At 52.3% G+C, this 21,246-nt stretch overlaps 1 protein-coding gene across 1 annotated transcript in view; it reads left to right on the top strand.

Annotated features, from left to right (window-relative positions):
• The window catches only part of LOC119096377 (retinoic acid receptor alpha-A-like), a 43,507-nt gene extending 22,759 nt beyond the window's left edge, over positions 1-20,748 (top strand). Inside the window, 5 exon segments of the mRNA XM_037219252.1 lie at positions 12,013-12,190; positions 12,561-12,655; positions 15,000-15,133; positions 15,985-16,113; positions 19,174-20,748. Of these exon segments, the coding sequence (XP_037075147.1) occupies positions 12,013-12,190; positions 12,561-12,655; positions 15,000-15,133; positions 15,985-16,113; positions 19,174-19,389 (752 nt within the window). The 3' untranslated portion in view covers positions 19,390-20,748.
• Positions 20,749-21,246: the final 498 nt, after the last annotated feature.

Genomic DNA, 21,246 nt, shown 5'->3' with positions numbered 1-21,246 from the left:
TGAGCTGACCATTTCGTACATGCCGTGTCAGTCAGAGTCATAATGGCTGAAATAAAATGATAACATCAGGAAACGTAGCGCGCCCTAGACAAATTAAGATATCATTTCAGAACATCAGAATGAACAGCATGCAAGATCAGTTATCAAACATTTTGCATTTTAAGCACGGGTAGTTAGATTTTTGAGCAGCAAACACAGTATTTTATTCTGAACTAGTTTGCCCAGTCTCAGCAAGGAGTCAGATGTATAGCATAGCACAGACCTCCTACATTCCTTAATTCTATGCTGAAATCAGTGAACGATTATTTGTTGCCCATAAAATCCAAGGGCTGGCTATATTTTCCATCGTCAATTGTCAGAGCAATGAACTAATCAATACCTGACCTTTACTACTTCACCACTACTTGGACTGCTATGAGCATCCTTTTGATGATGCTGTGTGAAATCAACAGCAATAGTACCAACGTCGTCCCGTCTCATATGCGGATTGCATGCTGTGGAATGTGACGCCCGACGATTCCACCAGTAGCTATTTCCAACTTCAACTACACTACAACTCCAACGCAGCTTGCGAGTGGCAATGTGGTCTACAAATTGAGTAGTCTTGGAATGCGGGTAAGTGGCGCTTAGCAGCCTAACCCCCATGCAGCTCGGAAACCTGTTTTCACTCCTAACCCATCATAGAATGTCATGGTGAGGTGAGTTTAAGGTGTCCGGGTGGAAACGGTAGTCGGCGCCGCGTTAGCTTATCTTGAGTTCAATTGTTCAGAGTTCAGTTCAGGTATTTTCCTTGCTGATTGCATACGTGGGTCGAGTGAAGTGGGTTTTTGCTGGGCTTGTTTGTGAGAAATGCAGTCGTGCTTTGTAGTACTTGTTAGGCTAAGGTAGGTAGGTAAGTTCATAGTATATTTGTAACTTGTCGCTAATCGCCATTGCAAGAACTGCAATCCGATATGTGTATATATGTATATATATGTATATATATATACATATATACATAATATATATATATATATATATATATATATATATAAACGAACCAGAACTGGACCGTATCTTTGATTTCGCAAGCTGCATCATTCACGGGTCAAATGGTTCAATGCGAGCAATAAGTCTTAACTGAGAGGAATAAAAAAGATGAAACGGCTATGAGTCGTGAACTGAATTGGATCCGAAAGTTTTTGAGCCAGTCTTGAGCCGGCTTAAGAAAATTGAGTAGAATCCAAAAGTTTGGAGCCAGTCTTGAGCCAGCCAAGGCAAATCGAGTCGAATACAAGTCTGATGATCAGATGGTCCCGTTGGGTCGTGGCTGAAGGGTACGTGGCATATTGGTATTAAATACACATCGTAGGCAGTGCACAAAGCCGGTAATGTGGGCACAACATTTGCCTCTTGTGCACGCTGCACAAAGTTTGCATGGTGCTGTAAGCTAACAACGGTTATATACACTTGGTGAGATATTTTCCACACTACATACTCTGAAACTTGGCGTGGGTAATGCGCGTCTTTCTTACATAATGTTCGTGACAGATTCTGACACCAGACCATAAGTTAGATCCTTAGACCTGTGAATCGATAGGAATTCATCTAGATGGCGCCTACCTACCTACCGCCTGGGTAGGTTGCCACCGTCGCAAGTTGCCTGGCTGACTCTACCTCACCTCATCGATATGGCAGACACACAGCCTGTACAGATTAACTTTGAAATGCGAGATTGTGTGACCGCATTTGCTGATGATATTGATTTGTCACCAATTGTAAGTCGTGACGCTACAGACAACGTCGGCAAATGACAGGCAAATTTCGTTCCTTTTTAGTGTATGCAATTACTTATCTAATTACACAAACGCGTGCTGTTGTGACTGCGGGCCGTGGAACCATGTTTTTGGCTATTTTCCTTTGAAGTTTTTGTCTTGGCTGTATTTTGTCGTGCATGAAGTCTGAAATATTTTTGAAGTTGCAGGCTCGTTACGTTGATGCATCAGCCAGTTTTTTCAAAACATTTAAATGTGACGCAAATGTAACGCCAACCCTGAGGTGGACGCCGAATCTCGCACACTCTGCCGTGTGCACAGTATGCGAGCATGGCCATGCTCTACGGATGTGATCAGCATTCCCCAGAATAGAGGATGCATTGCAATATTCTGCCGTATACAAGTGGCGACCGAAAAACATTGGACGTGTGCTGGAGGTAGGGAACCTTAGTAGAGTTTCCGAAACTCTGTAACTCAATGCCCTATCCAAAATTGGCGGTCAACGAGCCCATTTTCCATCCTAAAAGACTCCGAATCCTTCTGAAAAGAGCTACGGGCGCCAGTAAATCGCCGCCCTCGCCCGATCGCAAAGCGCCCCGCCATGCATACGTCACCCACCGAACAGCTGAGAAGCATCGGCGACGACAGCGTATCTGGAGGTCGCCGCTCAGTCCTGGGCGGGGCCAGCACTATCGAGGCGTCTGATTGGTCGCTCGCGGCCGTGACGTCACCGGAGCGCTCGCAGGCCTGGCTGCCGTGAGACGCCGGAGTGATGAGAGGGCTCGACGCAGTGTCAAGCATTGCGGCGGTGTGGAGAACGACGCGTGCGCGTGGTGTCGGTGTGTCGAAGGGCGTGACCTGTAACCTGAGGTCGCCGCAGTGACATGACGTCGGTGCCAGCACTCGGGTCGGCCTCGGTCATAGTGCGCGGCCACAGCGCGGCCAGTGCCCATAATGTCATCACCTCGTCTCAGCAGCCCACCTCGACCGGTCGGTGAGTGACGGCCACCAGACCGGAAGCGGCCGGCCAGGGTCGTTCGGCTGCTTTTGATTAAACCCTGCCTAAGCGTCGGACCCATGACGCGCAGAGGCGGGCCCCATAAGACTCACTGGTGAAGAATGCGAGATATCATGCAAACGTGGAGATATGGCTACATCTACTAGCTTTCAATAACCTCTCGCTGCGATTTAGGCTTTCAGATTGGGGGGGGGGGGGTTCGGCAGGCAAATAGATCGAAAGCAAGGCGGCAGTCACGGAGACACCACTGCCCATCTATACAACTCCCTCTCTTCAGACAGGGACAGCAGTTGCCATGGACCCAACTCCTTTCAGAACAAAAACTGTAGACGCGCACATCCAGCTTCACAGAAAAGCATGCTCGTTCAGCTCCGTATCTGCGCGAGCTGATGTTTGCGCAGGGATGCTGGTCCGGATCTGGGGGGGGGGGGACTCCCCGACGTGCGGGTGGAGGGGGGGGGGCAACACGCCTACCTCGGCGTCGAGGCGATGTGGTGACGCTGGGTCGGGCTCAGCAGAAGGCGCGCCACGGCCGGCGTGTCGGGAAATGAAAAAAACACGTGCGTCATTAATACCAGCTACGCACTACTCAACTACGAATACGTTTGTGCTGTAATCTCTGTATACTAAAGTCACCACAGGCGTGATGAGAAACAACACGTCAAAATCTGCGAGGCACTTGACTTGAATGGGCTTTTTGTACTTGGAAAGACGAGAAAAATGTGCATGTTGCCACCGATATTTGACGGACTCTTCGATAAATCCCGATAGAGTCTAACCGTTGTGACCAGAATAGGTGGATTCTGAAAAAACGGGGGACATGGCTTCCCTATGGCTACACTCGAGCTCATGAGAGCACCTGGCTTAGTGACAGACTGTTGGAGCGGTCTCTTACCGTCCCCCCCCCCCCCCCCACCCCACCCACGCACCCTTTCCTCACCCCCGCCACTTGGTCACAGGTCACTTTTTCCCCTCGCCAAATAATTTGCAATTGGTAGTTGAGAGGTCACACGGGAAAAGCATTTTTATCTCTCAGATACTGAAAACGTTACCTCACTACTGTCTGTTTTGATTTCGGGGCATGACCCCTTTTCAGCGTAAAACTCTTTGTCGCGACTTCTTGACAACTTGAAACACCGTAGACTTTCCAAAACATCAAAAATGGGCCACTGAAGCGTCAAAATAGGATCCCGAAACCGAAAATATCCTCCAAAAAAGCAGGGTTCCTGCAGCGATGAGGAGAGGCTCCTAGGCTGAAATGGCCGCCTGTGACCCGGTTTGGCCAGGTCCTTGGCGAATTCCTGGATACCCCACGGTTTCGGAAGTACTGACAGCAGTAGGCAATTGCCTGATGATATTTTACTTTGAAAAAGTCCTGTTAAATCGGACACAAAAAGACACTTTCTTCACGTGCGATAGCGCAGGTCATTAGAGTCGACCTGGTTTGAGGGAAGTGGTGGTGATAAAAGTAATGATAATTGTGGTGATAATGGCTGGCATCTCAGCACGGCTGCTGCCACTAACCGAAAGCCTGTGCTGCACAAAGTAAGGACCTGTCTACGCCGGTCATTTTTGTCCGTTTTCTGCGTCCGAGTCTGCAGTCAGTCACCTGATGCAGGCTCGGCATCTAGCTATGACTCTGTGACTCTGTGACTCTGTGCAAAGTTACGTGACGTTACCACACAGAAGCTGCCGCAGCACACCACTGCGGTCAATCAGTGTAGCAGACGTTGACCGGAAGAGGTCAGCCCACAGAAATCTCCGTTGCAGACGACTTTTTTAAATTCGGGTCACCTGTATGGGGCAACGCGAAGTCGGATCACAACATGACAAAACAGCCGAAGTAGGATGACATCATGTGTGCTGTGTTCAGGCCTCTAGCGACAACGTTTTAACTCTCTTCCCTCACGTGAGGACACAGGTAATTGATAAGCTCATTCTGTGTGCGTTTCGCTGCCTAGTTACGAACGACGGCGTCTGCATCGACCCCCGTCCGCGCTCAGTCCGCTGCTGCAAATAGTACGAGGAACAGCCCGCAACAGTGCGAAGTGGCATGTGCATGAAAACAGTTGACGTCACACCTCAGCCGGCATCTGCAACAGCTGATATGCTGTCATGTCCTGGTCGCAGAAAAGGGGTTTAAACTCATCAGTGAGGGTGAGCTTGGGCCGAGATGCCTGCATGGCCTCAGGCCGCCGTAATCTCGACGGTGGGCGTGTCCGAGGTGGCGTGTGAGCTCGACGCAGCGGACCCCCCCCCCCCCCCCCTTCTCTTGCAAGTCCAGCCGATAACCTTGCTCCACGGTCCTCTATATACAATGGCCTTTGTTGCCAAATTGGATCACCGTTTCGAAAACTCAAACCAAACGTTGTTGTCACTGGTCTTTAAAAAAATTGTATGCGAAACGCGCCAAAACTTCAGACATGATTTCAAATGGCCACATGGCAAGAGGTCTGAGACCAACAGTACACGGTACAACGGGGCACGGTATTCGTCCCCCTCCCCCCTCTTGGCATGCGATGCTGAGTACGCCGCTGGGCCCCCGGCGGTAGACATCGGTCGTATTCGCACGAAAACACGCAGGCTGTTTACTATCGTTCAAGGCGGCTGATCCTCAAGGTGCTTGCTTTTTTGTTGCCCACATCGATGGTTGAGCTACGTAAAACTCTGCGGAGATGGCAGGGCCGATGCCATCATCGGGAAGTAGCTGTGCACAATGTGCCGACAAAGGATGCTTGCAACACAAGCCCACTGATCACACTCTTGATACATCATGGGTCCGCAAGAGTTTGAAAGGTGCCCGAACAAACGGACATGACCAAGAAACGTGGCTTTCTGACTTGCATGGGGTCGTGGCTTAATGTGAAAAGATATCGGAATTCCGGGTGGCGCTCTATCTGATCTTGTAGTGGCTCTCTATCCAACTGGGTGGAGCCGAAAATAGACATGGTCCTCCTTCAGCTACATCCTGGGCCATCTCTGTTTAGCAGTCATTGTAGTAGGCCGCGATGGTCAATGAATCCTTTCGCATTAATTCCTGCTGTTCCGTTGTAGTCAATAGCGTCATTTTGGTCAGCGAGGAGTCTTAGCTTCTAGAGTTCTTCTTCTTAATTGTAGCGGGGCGGTGGATGACAGCCAACTACGTAGCAGCAAGAACTCTAAATTCGTATGGGAAGAGAGCCAAAACGGTCTCAGGACATCAGACCAATGAGACATGGAATTGCGCGAAGGGGCGCCGCACAATTACAGCTTTGTTCAGTAACTGGCCCGGAATTTCGTCAAGGGGGAACATTGTGACTCCCCCCCCCCCGTGAAGTTTGGATCCTCTCAAAAAAATTATCGGATTTCGGCCATTCAGGTTTAAGATTCATATGTTTGTCATATTTATATGGGGGCACATCTATTGTGCACATCCCTAGACAACCAGAGTCCCAGACCAATGTGAGGTCCCTGAGCATCTAGAGCCTCGGTAGGTTAACACATGTCGTTCCAGAAACAGCAAAGCAAATGGAAAGAACCCGAATGGAATCCGAATCCGAGCAAATGGAAAGAACCCGAAACTAATGTCAAGGGCCCTGAGCAGCCTAGAGAACGCCGGCAGGTTAACATATGGTGCCGCCGTCCATAGCGTAGGACCTCTCTGAGAATGGAAAGAATATAGAGTGCCCTGGACCGATCAAGAATGCCCGGCAGGTTGCATACGGGGCCCGGCAACAGAGTAGGACTCTCCGAGCAAATGGACAGGAACCAAGGATAACGTGGAAGGCTCCTTAGCGATCGTAGTGTCCTGGCAAGCGGACATGAAAGATCCCGGCAACGGCATAGTAGCCATGGACTGCGTAATAAGCCCTACCCTCCCCCCCCCCCCCACCCACCAATCAGCGAAGAGATTTATGGTCTGCTTGCGGCCCCCCCGTGGACGCCTGCAGGCCTTAACACGTCCGATTTGGTCGCGTTTTGTGTTGAAAAACATAGCATCTGTTCGGCTGGTTTTGTGCCACTTCGGAGTTTGTAGGTCTCCAAGTGAGGGGGGTTGGACATGGTCCCGTGCCCCCCCCCCCCCTCCCCGCCCGCTCCAGATCCGCCATTGGATGTGTTTCTGCCTATCGGACTTACGTGACTGGCCCATCCTGATGGCATAAAGGCTGAGCGTCTGTGTCATCAACCTTATTGTTCAGTTTACATCAAAAGAGATCGATGTCATGAGAGTTTGTTGGCTCTTCACAGTGGTTTCTTACGTCTGTTGTTTCATGCGCGCGCCTCCTCCTAGCACTAATCAACCAGCATTTGACCTTACATATCCTGACCCACATTGGCGGCAACCATTCCTATTATTATATAATTACCATACTATATAAATACATATTATATAAATACCATAACCATAATTAGCCGTTACGTTTCTGAGCGGTGTTGAATGCCCCAGGTCCAGTGGGACACCCGGACACGACACGGCGGCTTGCCAGACAAGCAACCATAAACACGCAGACTGTGCAAACCACGAACATCTGGACAGCTGTAACCAGTCGGCGAACAATGAACACGGCGTTCGCAATGAAAGCCCTCCTAACTCGGCACACACGGATATCGGTTAATCCCGCGATAAACGTGTTCAGGGGACTGATTATACTCGTGGCTGCAGACGTCGAGCGAGTCCTACTTGGGCGATGAGAACCCTGTCAGCTTGAGATGCCCGGCCCGGCCGGGCGGCAAGCATTCTTAAAGCTCATATCTTTGCAACCACTGGTCACAGCCTCAAGCAGATTTCAGCAACAAAACACTCAAGTGCTTTGGCTCATATGCCGCACGAATTGTTAAGTTTGCAAGCTGTTGTAACAGACACGTTTTCCTGCAACATTGCACTATCACCGCAATGTCACCTCCCCCATTCGATAAACAGAAAACGCGAATTTTTTAAAAATGTAAGAGGATGAGGACCAAGGAACAGAACCAGGTTCACATCACGACGTGGCGAGGCAGCGATACGAGACTAACAGAACCTGAAGGATGCGAAAAGTGAACACTAAACTTGGTAATGGGTCGTGTCAAGAACCTACTATGCGCTCGTGACCGCATCCCATGTATCCAATCGTTTAGAGGGAACGTTTCTTATTTGGAGATATTGAGGTAAGCATCAAATATGATGAAGCAACGTCACTTATAACTACTGGTATACTTTTTGAATGGAAAAGATTGATCTAGATAGCATAATTCTCTGTTTAATAAATTTGCTCCTCAATGCGTCATCGCTAGATTGCGTCACCGTACCTGAATGAGATCCAGTTGACGGCTGTTATATCAGAAAATCGTGCATGCGAACCGCAGATGTAAACTTATCGGCAATTCAGTTTTTGTTGGCCTTGATCGCATCATGGCTCATGGAATAGCGGGATTTGAATGACGTTACTAAGACGTCATGAATGCCGAGATGACTTTGAAATACTTTCCCCGATATACCTTTTCCCATCTTCGCGGGCGTGTAACCCAGAAGCTAGAGGGGCTTAGAACTTAAGAAAAACAGGATTGTGGACAGCTCCAAAAGCTCTTCAAGATAGCTATTTCAGTTCAAAACCCCATATAAATGTGGAATACTCCCTTAAAGGGCGTTGTTAATGGTTGGTGCCAGATCCCAGCAAGCGAAGCAGACGAAAGCCTAAGACCAGCTGCACAGTTCGACGCACGTGCCGTCTATAACTCAATCATGGGCGTCCAACTGTCTGGCGCTCAGGTGCGCCAGCAGTCGGCGGGACAGAAGACGATGCGACCCTCTCCGAAGCCGATCTCGAACGCCGGACGTTATCGTGTGACCCGAGGAAGGTCATGTCATACAAACTACGCAGATGTGTATTCTTGCCCATTGCCACGTTTGAGTATATAGTTGCACGACGTTGAAATTGTTTTAAAGACAGCTACAATGGACCAGGTTAAAGTTGTTATTGGAATTGGCGTTAACGGGTGAGCTGCCGTTTATAGCTATTATTGTTACCCCATTCCATCTAACCCAGACGGTGCTTACTATCTCACACGGCGTAACTAGCTACCCGCCTTATTTTGAAACACAGGGGTGGTCACTATTGTCAGCCCTCCGCTTTTGCCTGGGGCAGTGGTCCGTACGAACGCTATGAAATCTCCTGACCTTCATCTGCCTCGAACAGTGATAAACAAACGTACGCGTTTAGCCTAAAATAGCCCGGCGGTTTGGGTGGTGATCGAGAGCGATATAACCTCAGATAACAGCCACTCAGCAGCCAAGACAGAAGTATGTCCTCTGGAAAAACGCTGGATAGGGGAGGTTTTGTTTCGGGATTCATGTGGAGGCATCACATGAACCCCGCCTAGCACGGCTTGTGTGACTGACAACCGGCACAACCTTCAGGATGGAAATGCATAACCCGTCGGCTGCAATGTTGTTATCCGTGTCATCCCCAAGCATTTAGCCGCCAAAGCGTTCATGGACCTGGGAATGCAGCGACATGTGACTGAATCCCTACACTTACACAGATGCACACGCACCATAAGACGTGTTCGCCAGCCTGATGGATTGACGGCCCACGTGGTCCAGGACACATTCCTGCCGGCGGCGGCGCCCCGCCAGTGAGGGTATATACAGTTGAGATACGATGGTCTTCACCTCCACGCCACTGGTGGCGCACAAGGGTATCCATTCTGTGCATCGGCAGTGGCTTCATATCCACAACGTTGCTCACGACTGGTTGGATACCTACGTAATGACAAGTCATGCGGCGACATATTTTTCCACTCACGGACGTCGGGACATATCAGCCCCCGTTCGTAGCAAAAGGCGACTTCGAAACAGCGCTCGAACGGCTTGTAATGCCCACCTGCCGCGCGCAGCACCCCTGAGCGGTGCACCTGCCCTGCAGCCTCGCGCCGCCCACTTCGTCAGATGCTGCACCACTCAACGAGATACGCCGGGCCCCCCGGTCCCGCCCGTGCCCCGTATATCGCGGCTCGGAAGCCGCCGGGCGCCGCTATCTGGCAGGCCGCGCTCGCCGCCGACAAGGTCACTGGTCACGTGACGGTCGTGTTTGAACAGGTCGCCAGAGGCCGCCGGTGTGTACTCAGCAGGCCACGGCGGGCCGCGGCGCGCCAGCCACCGGCCACGCGGTCCTGGGCCGAGCCTGCGGGTGGTCGTCCTCACACGCCCGGGGGCTGGTCTCTGTCCGGAGCCGTGATCCGGTCTGGGGCGCGTGGCGCAAGGCGCGTGCGTGACCTCGCGGCGCGCTCGGATGGAGGCAGGCTGCGCAGGCCCACCTCGTCTGACGCTTGGTATGGTCACTCCGGCTCTTTTTGGTTTGGCTCTTCCGCCTCGGAACAACCATCTCGGAGCTATGAGATCAAGGAGCGAGATAAGAGCCACGCCGGGCTGTCGCAAACCACGAGGAACGGCTCCCGGAACCCCGCCGCCGTGTGCTCGGGGGTTGCAGCTGCTCGAGCGGGTGAGACAAATTGACTCATGACTGACGGCTGGCACATACCCCGGCGAGGCGAGGCTCTGCGAGAACGAGGGATGAGGCGGTGAGCGTGTAGGTTTAAGTAAGACAGTGGAAAGACGCCAGCCACGCTGATCACACGGTATGTTTGCGTTTGCACTACGGTAACGATTCCGACCGCCGCCCCAGTGCACCTACAGCTGCCATGCTGGCGCTGGTCGCGAAGGGTTTGTGCACGAGCCATCGCCGCAGGGATTACAAGTGGTAGGAGGGCTGATTCGTACCGTGGCAGCCGTGATCCACACGCAAGAGGACACAACAGTGGAATGAGCTCGGTGCTGTCAGCTGAGCCTAAGGAGGGTAAGGGTACAGCCGCTCAGCTGTCCGAGGTGTCCTGATGTTGCAATTTGGACGCCGACGCGGCGCGCGCCGGTGAGAAAGTGGATCTGTTTGGAGGGAGAGGCTACCGCGGCGCCAGGTATGCCAGGTCAGGTGCGGCCAGCACAGCCCGGAAAGCCCCGCCCACCCCGCCCCCTCCACATCCCCCACCCCTCCGTGCCACCGAGACTCAGCGTGAGATAAGGCGGCCATTGCAAGCACAAGTGTTTAAATCCGACCTTGGTGTATCGTGCGGTATCTGTAGACGCGCCGTTATCGGGTATACTGCAGTATCGTATGAGCCATGCTGTCTGGCATGAGTCATGACAAAAGTAGCGGCAAAAGCAGCGTCCGTTGCATCTACCAGCTGTCTTGCCGTCGGCTTACCTATTTTTAAGAGCTTCTGCCGATAGTTTTTCGAGCGTTAGAGCATCGGCCGATACGCTTATTTTGGGCCACAATGTCGTTTAGAGCGTTAGTGTTAAGGAGGTTGTTCCACATTTGTATGGGGTTTCAGACTGAAATGGCCTAGAAAAAGCATATAAAAAGGCCAGAAAAAAGCCAGGCCGGGCCAGAAAAAAAGAGGATAATTCGGCGCACTTAAAAGCCCTGCCCTTCTTAAGAACTAACTCCTCTAGGTTCTGAGCAGCACACCGGACTCAAAATAGCCTGCACGAAATATTTTGAGTTCGGCGTGTTTTTATTAAAATAGTCTGTACGAGATAGTTTAAGGTCACCCAGGAATCCATGGCATCATAATAACGTTACCCAAATCCCGTCACTCCATAAGCCATGCGGCGACCGAGTCCAAGAAAAATATAATTGACAAGTGGCTCACATCTGGCGATCGTGAGCACGATTTCCAAATAGACTGGAAGTCAACTGGCTCTCAATCAATGTAGTGTAAGGTTCGATAACCGAACTTTGACTTATTTGATAAGCATATTTACTAAATATAAAAGCATGTTGTCCAGAGTAGTCTTTTCCTGCTTAAAAGTATACCATTGGTTATAGGTGAGCTTATTTCGTGATATTTGATGCATGCTTCATTTTCTTCAAATGTGTAAGATTCCATTTAAGGAATGCTGACGTCCAACCGTTTGGTAAAATGAATGCTGTGCATTAGGCGGCACTTGTGAATTGGCGTCAAATGTCATCAAACGCTATTTCACGTTAGCACAATTTAGCGTTGAACTGCTGGGAAGACCTTATACAAGAAAATGGCAAATGTGAATACGTAATATAAACATGCCTCTAGACGCCTATTTTTCCCGAGAAACATGCGCATTCTTCCCAAAACATATGGCATTTCATGACGTCACACCATTGCAGGCCGTTCAGCACGTCATGAAAAATGTGTTTTCGCTGTGCTGGAGGTTGTGAGCCAACGAGACGCCCGCGTTGACAGCCGAGGTGGACCTGCAACAGACGCCCGCCCTCTCTCCTGTGGATTCGTCCATGCTCGGTCACTTGTGCGCCATCTGCAACGACAAGGCCACCGGCAAGCACTACAACGCCATCTCGTGTGACGGCTGCAAGGGCTTCTTCCGCCGGTCGGTCAGGAAAAACCAGAAGTACACCTGCAGGTGGGTGCCGGGAGGAGCTCTGGCTCGCCCGCAGTTCCAGGGCGGCTCGTGCTCGCAGTTGCCGAAGTTTATCAAGATACCGAAATTTCCGGTGCCTGTTGTGTTTTATATTGATCATCTTTGTGCTGGATACTGCGGGGCATATGAGGAATACCAGGGACGCTGACCAGTGCCGATCGCACACTGCGCAATATGGTTGCGACCAACGTACGGAGAACATTTGGCGCTCGCTTGTGGAGCGTACGCCACAAGATAAGTGAACCATTCCAAACCTTCGCTTCCTTATCAGTTCTCCGCGTCTGGCGGTCGGTGCATGGATGCATTCTGTGCAATGACATTGCATGCAACTACCTTCACGGTTCTCCCGCAGGTACAGCCGGAATTGCATGGTGGACAAAGAGAAAAGAAACCACTGTCGCTATTGTCGACTGAAGAAATGCTTTCGGGCCGGTATGCGAAAAGAAGGTATGGCTTGATCCGGAAAACGTATTTGTGTGTGTGGGGGGGGGGGGGGGGCGTTTGATATCCAGATCAGCGGGTCCTGGTTAGAAATGTGTTGGTGCGTGTGGAGGGTATTCTATGTCCAGATCAGAGGCCTCGTTAGAAACGTAATCGTGCGTGTGGAAGAGCGTTCTATACCCAGATCAGAGGCCTTGGTTGGAAAACATATTCGTGGGCGTGTGGGAGGGGCGTTCTGTATCCAGGTCAGCAGCCCTGGTTAGAAACCCGCCGGACGTTGATGCCTGTAGCCGCTAGCTCTTCACAAAGACGTGCACGACGCTCCCTGTGCTTGTTGTCTGGGTGGTGAGTGGACACATTCCAGACTTGGTCGAATGGACCACTCTGTTGCTGCTCCGTCAGTCCCATGTCTAGAGCCAGGCCCTCCATACCGTCAGTTCCCCATGTCTGGAGCCGCGCCTTCCATCCTGTCAGTCCCATGTCTGGAGCCGGGCCTTCCATACCGTCAGTCCGATTTGTGGAGCCGGGTCCTACCTTCTATACCGTCAGTCCCATGTCTGGAGCCGGGCCTTCCATACCGTCAGTCCCATTTCTAGACCCGGGCCTTCCATACCGTCAGTCCCAAGTCTGGAGCCGGGCCTTCCATACCGTCATCCCATGCCTTCAGCCGGGCCTTCCATACCGTCATCCATGCCTTCAGCCGGGCCTTTCTGTACTGTCAGTCCCATGTCTAGAGCCGGGCCCCCGACACCGTCAGTCCCATGTCCAGATCCGGGCAATCCATACTGCCAGTCCCATGCCTGCAGCCGGGCATTCCATACCGTCAGTCCCATGTCTGGACCCGGGCCCCCGACGCCGTCAGTCCCATGTCCAGATCCGGGCATTCCATACCGTCAGTTCCATGCCTGCAGCCGGGAATTCCATACCGTCAGTCCCATGGCTGCAGCCGGGCCCCCCATACCGCCAGCCCTAATGTCTGGAGCCGGGCCTTTCGTGCCGTTCACGCTCCACACATTGGCAGTATCGGAGATCGGTTCGCACCGCGTTCAGCAGGCAATGGGCTTGGCTGAATTCAAGGCGACGGTTCCAACGATATCTTATTTTTCATTCATTGCCCACATTGCTTTCTCACACCAACTGCTCGCTGCGTCGTACATATATGTTTGTCCGATGCAGAACCCTTCCTGTCTCCCGGATGGGCCTCTGGTGGCAAAGAGGCATGTTTTTGTTTAGTTTTCGCTCGCCTCGGAGACAGCCCGCGACAGTACACAGCCGCGCTGCTGACTCGTTGGAGCTGTCGATCAGTGAAGACAAGCGCTGAGTCAGTTCGCCGACTCGCGCAGTAAAACACCGCCAGCTCGGCAGAAACGGAACAATGCGCAGATGCTCACAGCCAGCCTGAGGTGTGCACGCTAAGTCGATGCTAAACGCTCGCCCAAACAGAAAATTGCGAATGTAAACATTGTGCCCGCGGAGCGTTTCATGTGTCGCTATCGCTGGCGAGCTGCCCACAAGCGGCGTCGTTACAGAGACCAGAACAATGTCAACTTGAACGTCTGCACTTAACGACTGGAAAATGCTAGACTTAGGCAGATGAGTGCATGCGCGGTCAGACCTGCTCCTTCGCAGCGTCACAGAACGTGGAACTATGACATAACTTCACATGAGATTAATTCTCCGACAAAAAAGCGCACGACAGAAGCTATATCTAAAGCGCAGTGGATACCCGCAGCCCTGTACATTGTTAGGGGTCATTGAGCTCATCGGGTGAGAGCTTTGTTCGCAGCTGGCCGTGGGTTCCAGAGCCACCCTGACTTATCTTGCAGCCGGATACAGATGGTCTGAACGGGACGAGCGCTGGTGATGCGCGCTTAAATGACGTCACACACCCACAGATAGGCGCCCGATCGCCTGCAACGCGCGGCATCGCGGATGCTCTCGCTTCGGTGTCAGACCACGACCGGGACCAGGGTGGCCAACCAGTCTGGGAGGGGCCGGGGCCAGACTGGCCGACCAGTTCTGGAGAGCCGGGGCCAGTCAGACTGGCCGACCAGTCTGGGAGAGCCGGGGCCAGACTGCCCGACCAGTCTGGGAGAGCCGGGGCCAGACTGCTCGACCAGTCTGGGAGAACCGGGGCCAGACTGGCCGACCAGTTTGGGGGAGCCAGGACCAGGACGGCCGGCGCAACGCCATTCATCACGAACACGTGGCTTTTATGCCCAGGCCTCGGATGGTGCATGGGTAAAAGACCCAGTCCCGCTGCGCCACCGCACGCTCCTCCTCTGAGCCCAATCGTGTCCCACTTTGATCCAGTCTCACGCCCTTCTGACCCGTCCCCGCCGTCCCACAGCCGTGCAGAACGAGCGGGACCGAATCAGCGCCCGTCGGCCGAGTTTCGAAGACTCGTCTCATAGCGCGCTGTCCGTGCAAGTGCTGCTCAACGCTGAGCGTAATGTCCGCGCCAGATCGACCCCACGTGGGTGAGTTCGTCCATAATGAACCACCCCGCATGTCACGCCAGATCGACCCCACGTGGGTGAGTTCGTCCATAATGACCACCCCGCATGTCGCGCCAGATCGACCCACGCGGGTGAGTTCGTCCCATAATGACACCCGCATGTCGCGCCATATCGACCCCACGCGGCTGAGTTTCGTCCATAATGACCACCCCGCATGTTCGCGCCAGATCGACCCCACGCGGCAGAGTTCGTCCATAATGACCAACCCCGCATGTCGCGCCAGATCGACCCCACGCGGGTTGAGTTCGTCCATAATGACCACAACCGCATGTCGCGCCAGATCGACCCACGCGGGTGAGTTCGTCCCTCACTGACCGCCCCGTTGTAATGCAAATGACAAGGAATCTCGCTCGAGTAGCTCCAAGGGTCGACAACCGAATCCAGTTTGGCAATCGCGTGGTGGGTACAAATGAATCGACGTCTAGCTTGTTGGGGCCCGTTGATGATTACCAACAGATTGGGGGAGCAGCTGGACGGATCCCACCCACGGAAGTTCACAACCAATAAAACGAGCCTCAACGAATCTGCGAAAGCAGACTTGCAACCCAGCAAATCAAACAAAACCTGTTTTTGCTGCCTAACCACCTGCAAAAATTGTTCTGTAACTTGTCGCAAAGAATTCATACTAACACTTGCAAAGACTGCAGGTTTGTATGCACTTAAGATCAGTTGGACTCAGTCAGCTCGGTTCGGACATCAGACAAGCGCCCGTCTGGCGTGGTGCTTGTCTAATGGCGACCTTCTGCGCCGCCTACGGTCAAGCTGGACGGGGCGGCATCTAACCCTCGCCGACTGCTGCAGGCCGGCTGTCGGGAGACGGACATCAGCGACAAACAAATTGCCACGCACGCCGACGTCTGCGACTCAATGCGGCAGCAGCTGCTGATCCTGGTGGAGTGGGCCAAGTGCATCCCTGCCTTCCTGGAGCTGACGCTGGATGACCAGGTGAGGGGGACGTTCTCTCTCACTGAAATGTGAGGTCAAGTGAGGAGGATCTCACCGTCCTGTAGCAGGCGATGGATGGCCAGGTGAGGAAGAGCTTTGTTTTCTTGCAGCAGACACTGAATGGTCAGGTGATGAGGAGTTGAGTCTTGCTGGGGCTGACGTCTGTGTCAAGGCGATGAGGGCCCTCGAGTTAACGCTTGATAACCAGGTGGGAAGGATCTCCGCCTCCCTGGAAACCATGCTAGATGACCGCGAGAATACAGCCCGGAACGAAAGTTTGAAGACCAGGTGAGAAGGATTTCCACGATTCTGAAGCTCACAGTTTGATGGCCAGATAGGGAGGATCTTAGCTTGCATGAGCCCGCGCCCGATGTTCGAGGAGTCAGAGGTCAGTCAGAGGTCAGAGGTCAGAGGTCGGAGGTCAGAGGTCGGAGGTCAGAGTCAGCCAGAGGGGTCCTCGCGTTCTTGGAGCTGGCGCTGGGTGACTCAGATTTCCTAGGGCTGAGGTTGGATGCCCAGTTTTTCTAATACTCCGCTTTCCTAACGGCCTCCTGGGGCTGCGGAAGATTCGTTTGCAGGATGAATGACTCTGTCAAGAAACTGCATTGTCAGGGCATTAGTGTAGGGCTCGGATTTGCAGTGGATTCGCTTCAATTTCCTTGAGGTGCGAGTTGGAAAACCTCGACCGACACCATGCATATATGCACAGGCACATAATGCTTCTTCATGGCATAAATTATTTCGTCTTTCAACTCATGCTTATCCCCTACCCTATTTAATCAGCGGTTCCTACCATGTTTGTGTGACAAACGTTCTGACGGACATCAACTCAGCTGATGAAGCTCGGTGCTGCTCTTGAAGCGGGTGCATCCCTCGAACGATAGCCCGCGACCTTGGCCGACGAGCGGCCCGACCCGGCGGCGTCTGCCAGTCATCCCTTCCCGTGCGAATGCCGACCGAAGAAGGGCGGCGGGCCCGGCCGGCCGTCGACCGGCGCGGACGTCCGGTACGATACTCCAAGGCGGAGCGCCGGACTGAGGTCACTTCCTTCCACTTAATCGTCGACGGTGGGCCCCTCACCGGGCCGCAGCGCTGCGCTCGGGCCCGATGCGGGCGGTGCTCGTGGCCCGACAGCCCCGTTCCCGGCGGGGCAGTCGGCCCCATTCCCGGCGGGGCAGTCGGCACGACCGCCCGCCCCGCGCGTGGATGCCGTCGAGTCGCCGCAGGTCTGTTTACTCGGGCCGGCTGTAAGGCCCGCGTGATTACCGCCACGCCCAGCGTGGGCAGACCGTGGTGTCGGCCGGTCACGTGAGTGCGTTCTGAGGCAGCAGCACGTGTCTGGGCGATGACGCGCCCCCCCCCCCCCCCCCCCGCTGGTGTCGGTGTGACGCTGCAGGCGGACGGCACTCGGCGCTGATTCAGGCCAAGCAGACCCGCAGCGTCTGGCGCCGAGGCCGCAGATACTGAAGACGTCAGCGACACGTGCGCGGTGGGCTCCGTCAATCCTTAAAGGAAATGTTCCACGTGTAGATGTATTGAAGTAAGCATCAGATATGATGAAATAGCATCACTTATGACAACACGTCATTGCTTAATTGCGTCATCGTACATTGCACGACATTGAGTGAGAGCCAATTGAAGTCGTTTTATCTGGAAATCGTGCTCACGAACGCCAGATATGAACGCATCGACAGTTGTTTTGCTGGCCTTGATCGCAACATGGCCAATAGGATGGCACGATTTTAATGACGTTATTTTTGCGTCACGGATGCCTGGGTAACCTTGAAATACTCAGCATAAGAAGCGTGAAACAGTCATCAGCGTTTCTTTATTAAGATTACTGGGAGTTTTTCAGTGAGTTACGCCGCATTTTAAGCTTTTCACAAAAAGGCAGCTCACTTTAACTTAAAATGGGGAGTCATTCCCCGGGGAAAACAATTTTGAATCTACTAAATATCTTCTTTTTTGAGTCTAAAATCCAGAACGTAAATTCAAGTGCCGAAATCCGGGAGAAATAATGTTTTGGGAGTAGATTAGGTCAACCTTTTCTGCTCAGCCCCCCACCCCAACCGATCTTTAAAAATGACATTTTTTGGTTTCGATCCTGAGAAGCGCTATGAACTGCACCAAATGGTGTTCACGATGGCTGTTTCAGTTCAAATCCCCATACACATGTGGAGCACTTCCTTTAATATTGTGCTAACTGAAGGGGATATTGATGCCGCGGAACGATGTTGCGGAAGGACGAGAGTTTGCGCAAGGATAGCTGTGCGATTTCGTTCGTTGCGGTTTCATTGCGCTGGTGGCATCAAAGACGAGTATCACATATCATCATTGGATAAGCTTGGCATGCTCCGTCTACGTGGAAATGGGCGGAGAAAGGTATAGAAGGGGGGGGGGGTTAGAGGACGCCTTGATATAACTTCGCATGTCAGTCGTGTATTTCATGACAAAGGACATCGGCGTGGTACTTCCTCCTCTCATTCCAGACGACCTTGGAGCTTGACAGTCTGTCAGTGGTTTCCAATTTCCACTTCTGCTCTATGAAGTTTGCTGCAATATTCTGCTGGCCCGCATGTCTGGGATCGAAGATGACATAGACGCAAATCACTGACTTACCTGGGAAGGGTCGGTCTCATGCTTACAATGGATCCGTTGCGAGTGGAGACCCAATTCATAGCCCCAGTCAGCCCAGTCCCGTCCCACCCCGATCGAGCCTGACAGGTCGCACCAGGTACTGTGATCTCACGGTTAAGGTCTATGTTTGTCCAATCGAAATCATGCCTGCGAAACCGCGCGATCCCACCGTATGCCCCAGCAGACACCAACGCCGGAACGAACGCATTGTCAGACCTTACGGCCTGACCTCCTGTCCCCCCCCCCATGTATGCCACCAGACCGCCCATGACCCGCTGGTCTGCCCCCAGGCGGTCTGACCTGTCCCCCCCCCCCGTGTATGCTACCAGACCGCCTATGACCCGCTGGTCTGCCCCCGGGCGGCGTGACCCGGCCGTCAGTGAGGTGTCAGCGCTCGTGACCCAGTGGTTCGTTCTCGGACAGATCGCGCTGCTGCGGGCTCACGCTGGTGAGCACCTGTTACTGGGCGCCTCCTGGCGGTCCCTGCATCTCAGCGGCTGCGTCCTGCTCGGCAACAGGAGTGTCGTCACCCGAGGCTCTCAAGGTCAGCGGCGCCGGCGCCCGCGGCCAGACCCGCCGGTAGCGGCCGGAAAGACACGATACGGGGTTTTGTCAGGCTTGTTCTCAAATGATCCCTGAGTTGTCATGGCGGCGGCTGCTCTTAAAGGCAGTTCTGGGCTGTGGGTGGCGCAGGTGTGTGAGTTGGCGTTAGATTAGATAGAGTTGGGAATAGAGTTGGCGATAGAGTTGGGAACTGATGTTCGGCACTCGGCATCCGTACCTCTTATCCTGTACCTCGCTTCATCCTGCATCCTCGCGGCACTCCGCTTGTCTGGGGCAGGCTGCAGGCGTCAGTCACGAATGGGCTGAGAGCCCCGTGGGAAGGTGGACCTCGACTGGATCCAGCGCGCATGTGCGGGTTAAAGCACGGCGGTTGGCCCCCCAGGAGAATGCAAGTCTGCCCCACCGTTAACCATTTTCCTTCATCCCATAGCCCTGAAATGATCATTTCTGGTCGGAAGGGCTCTAATCCAGAAAAACAACCTCGGCCCGCGAGGCATGCATGCATGTGGTGATGTTTTTTGGCGGATCTTTGTAGTTGAGATAGCTAAGAAATCCGTGCATATGATCGTATATGTGTGTCTGTGGATGCTGTTTCATTGAGGTGCAAATTCTGGATGCGTAGGTGGGTACAATGTGTGTGATGGGCAAAAGTATTGAACCCATTAAAATTTAAGATCTTTGTGTTTACTCACCGTAATCAATGATGATGCGGTGAAGTTTTGAGTTTGCACCTTCAGCATTGTTAAGTTCTTACCATCACATGAAGTTTCTGTCATCATCCTTCATTTTTAGTCCCAAACAGTAAATGACCTTCCTTTTCAGAACAAAAGAGTCGTATATTAAAACAAAATAAGCACGCCATTTACGCCTACCAGGATGTCATATGCGTTACAAACGTAAACGGAGGGGACTGATCTTTCTAACCTATGCCAGTCTTAGCCTGTTCTGTAGAGAGGCCCAAGCGTCCTTCGATATGAGGCGATGTCATAGACACCGTAGACGGATTACCAAAATCATGCTGTTAAGCCACTGAGAATGCGTTCAACACTGAGAATACGCTCACCACTAACTCCTAGGAAGTAATAAACGATCACGAATCCGTGATATGCTTGCACCATCCTTACTCTGCGCTTTTTTAAAAAGAGGGTTAAGAAGTGTTGGGTTAAGAATGATGATCTGCTGGCTCACAAATCGGTCCATGATTGTCATTATCTAACGGGCCAGTTCGAGCCACTTTTAAACAGGCGCGCGCGTAGAACTGGCTCGGTTTTGGGATTTGTCAAGAAAACTGCGGGCGCCAAGACGGTGCTCGACTCTTGGAGGACCGCCCACCGAGCGTTGGCCGTGGCAGCGCCGCACGAGCCGTCTGACCGCACAGCTGACGCGCCTGGGCTCGGCGGCACGGTCAAATGTACAGCACTGGGGCATCGGAATGTGAACGTCTGGTTATTACGAGACATCCTACGTATAATGCATTTATATATATATATATATATATATATATATATATATATATATATATATGATATATATATATGTGTATATGTATATATAAAATATATTATATTATATATATCTAGTATATCTCTCTATGTTGTGTATCTATATATATGTGTGTATCTGTATATATATATATATCTCTCTCTCTCTCTCTCTCTCTCTCTCTGTGCCTCTCTCTCTCTCTGTGTTTCTCTGTGCTCTATCTCTCTCTATCTCTCTCTCTCTCTCTCTCTCTCTCTATCTTCTCTTCCTGTGGTTTTTGTTCTTTTTAAGGGTTACCAGGCCTGTCCAATTTGAAGTATGTATATCCCGCAATCAGAATTCTAGCTAATGACAACAGTTTTATAATCCTCGACAAATTTGCGCGAGAGGAACTTTTGGGAAGTGGTAATTAGGGCAAGAACACCAAAATGTTAACCTGGACGCCACTCA

This window comes from Pollicipes pollicipes, unplaced genomic scaffold (genome assembly GCF_011947565.3).
Source record: "Pollicipes pollicipes isolate AB1234 unplaced genomic scaffold, Ppol_2.1 Scaffold_2035;HRSCAF=2384_pilon_pilon_pilon, whole genome shotgun sequence".
NCBI classification, from domain to species: Eukaryota; Metazoa; Arthropoda; class Thecostraca; order Pollicipedomorpha; family Pollicipedidae; genus Pollicipes; species Pollicipes pollicipes.
The sequence above is the reverse complement of the archived record's forward strand: the minus strand, read 5'-3'. Positions and strand labels throughout refer to the sequence as shown.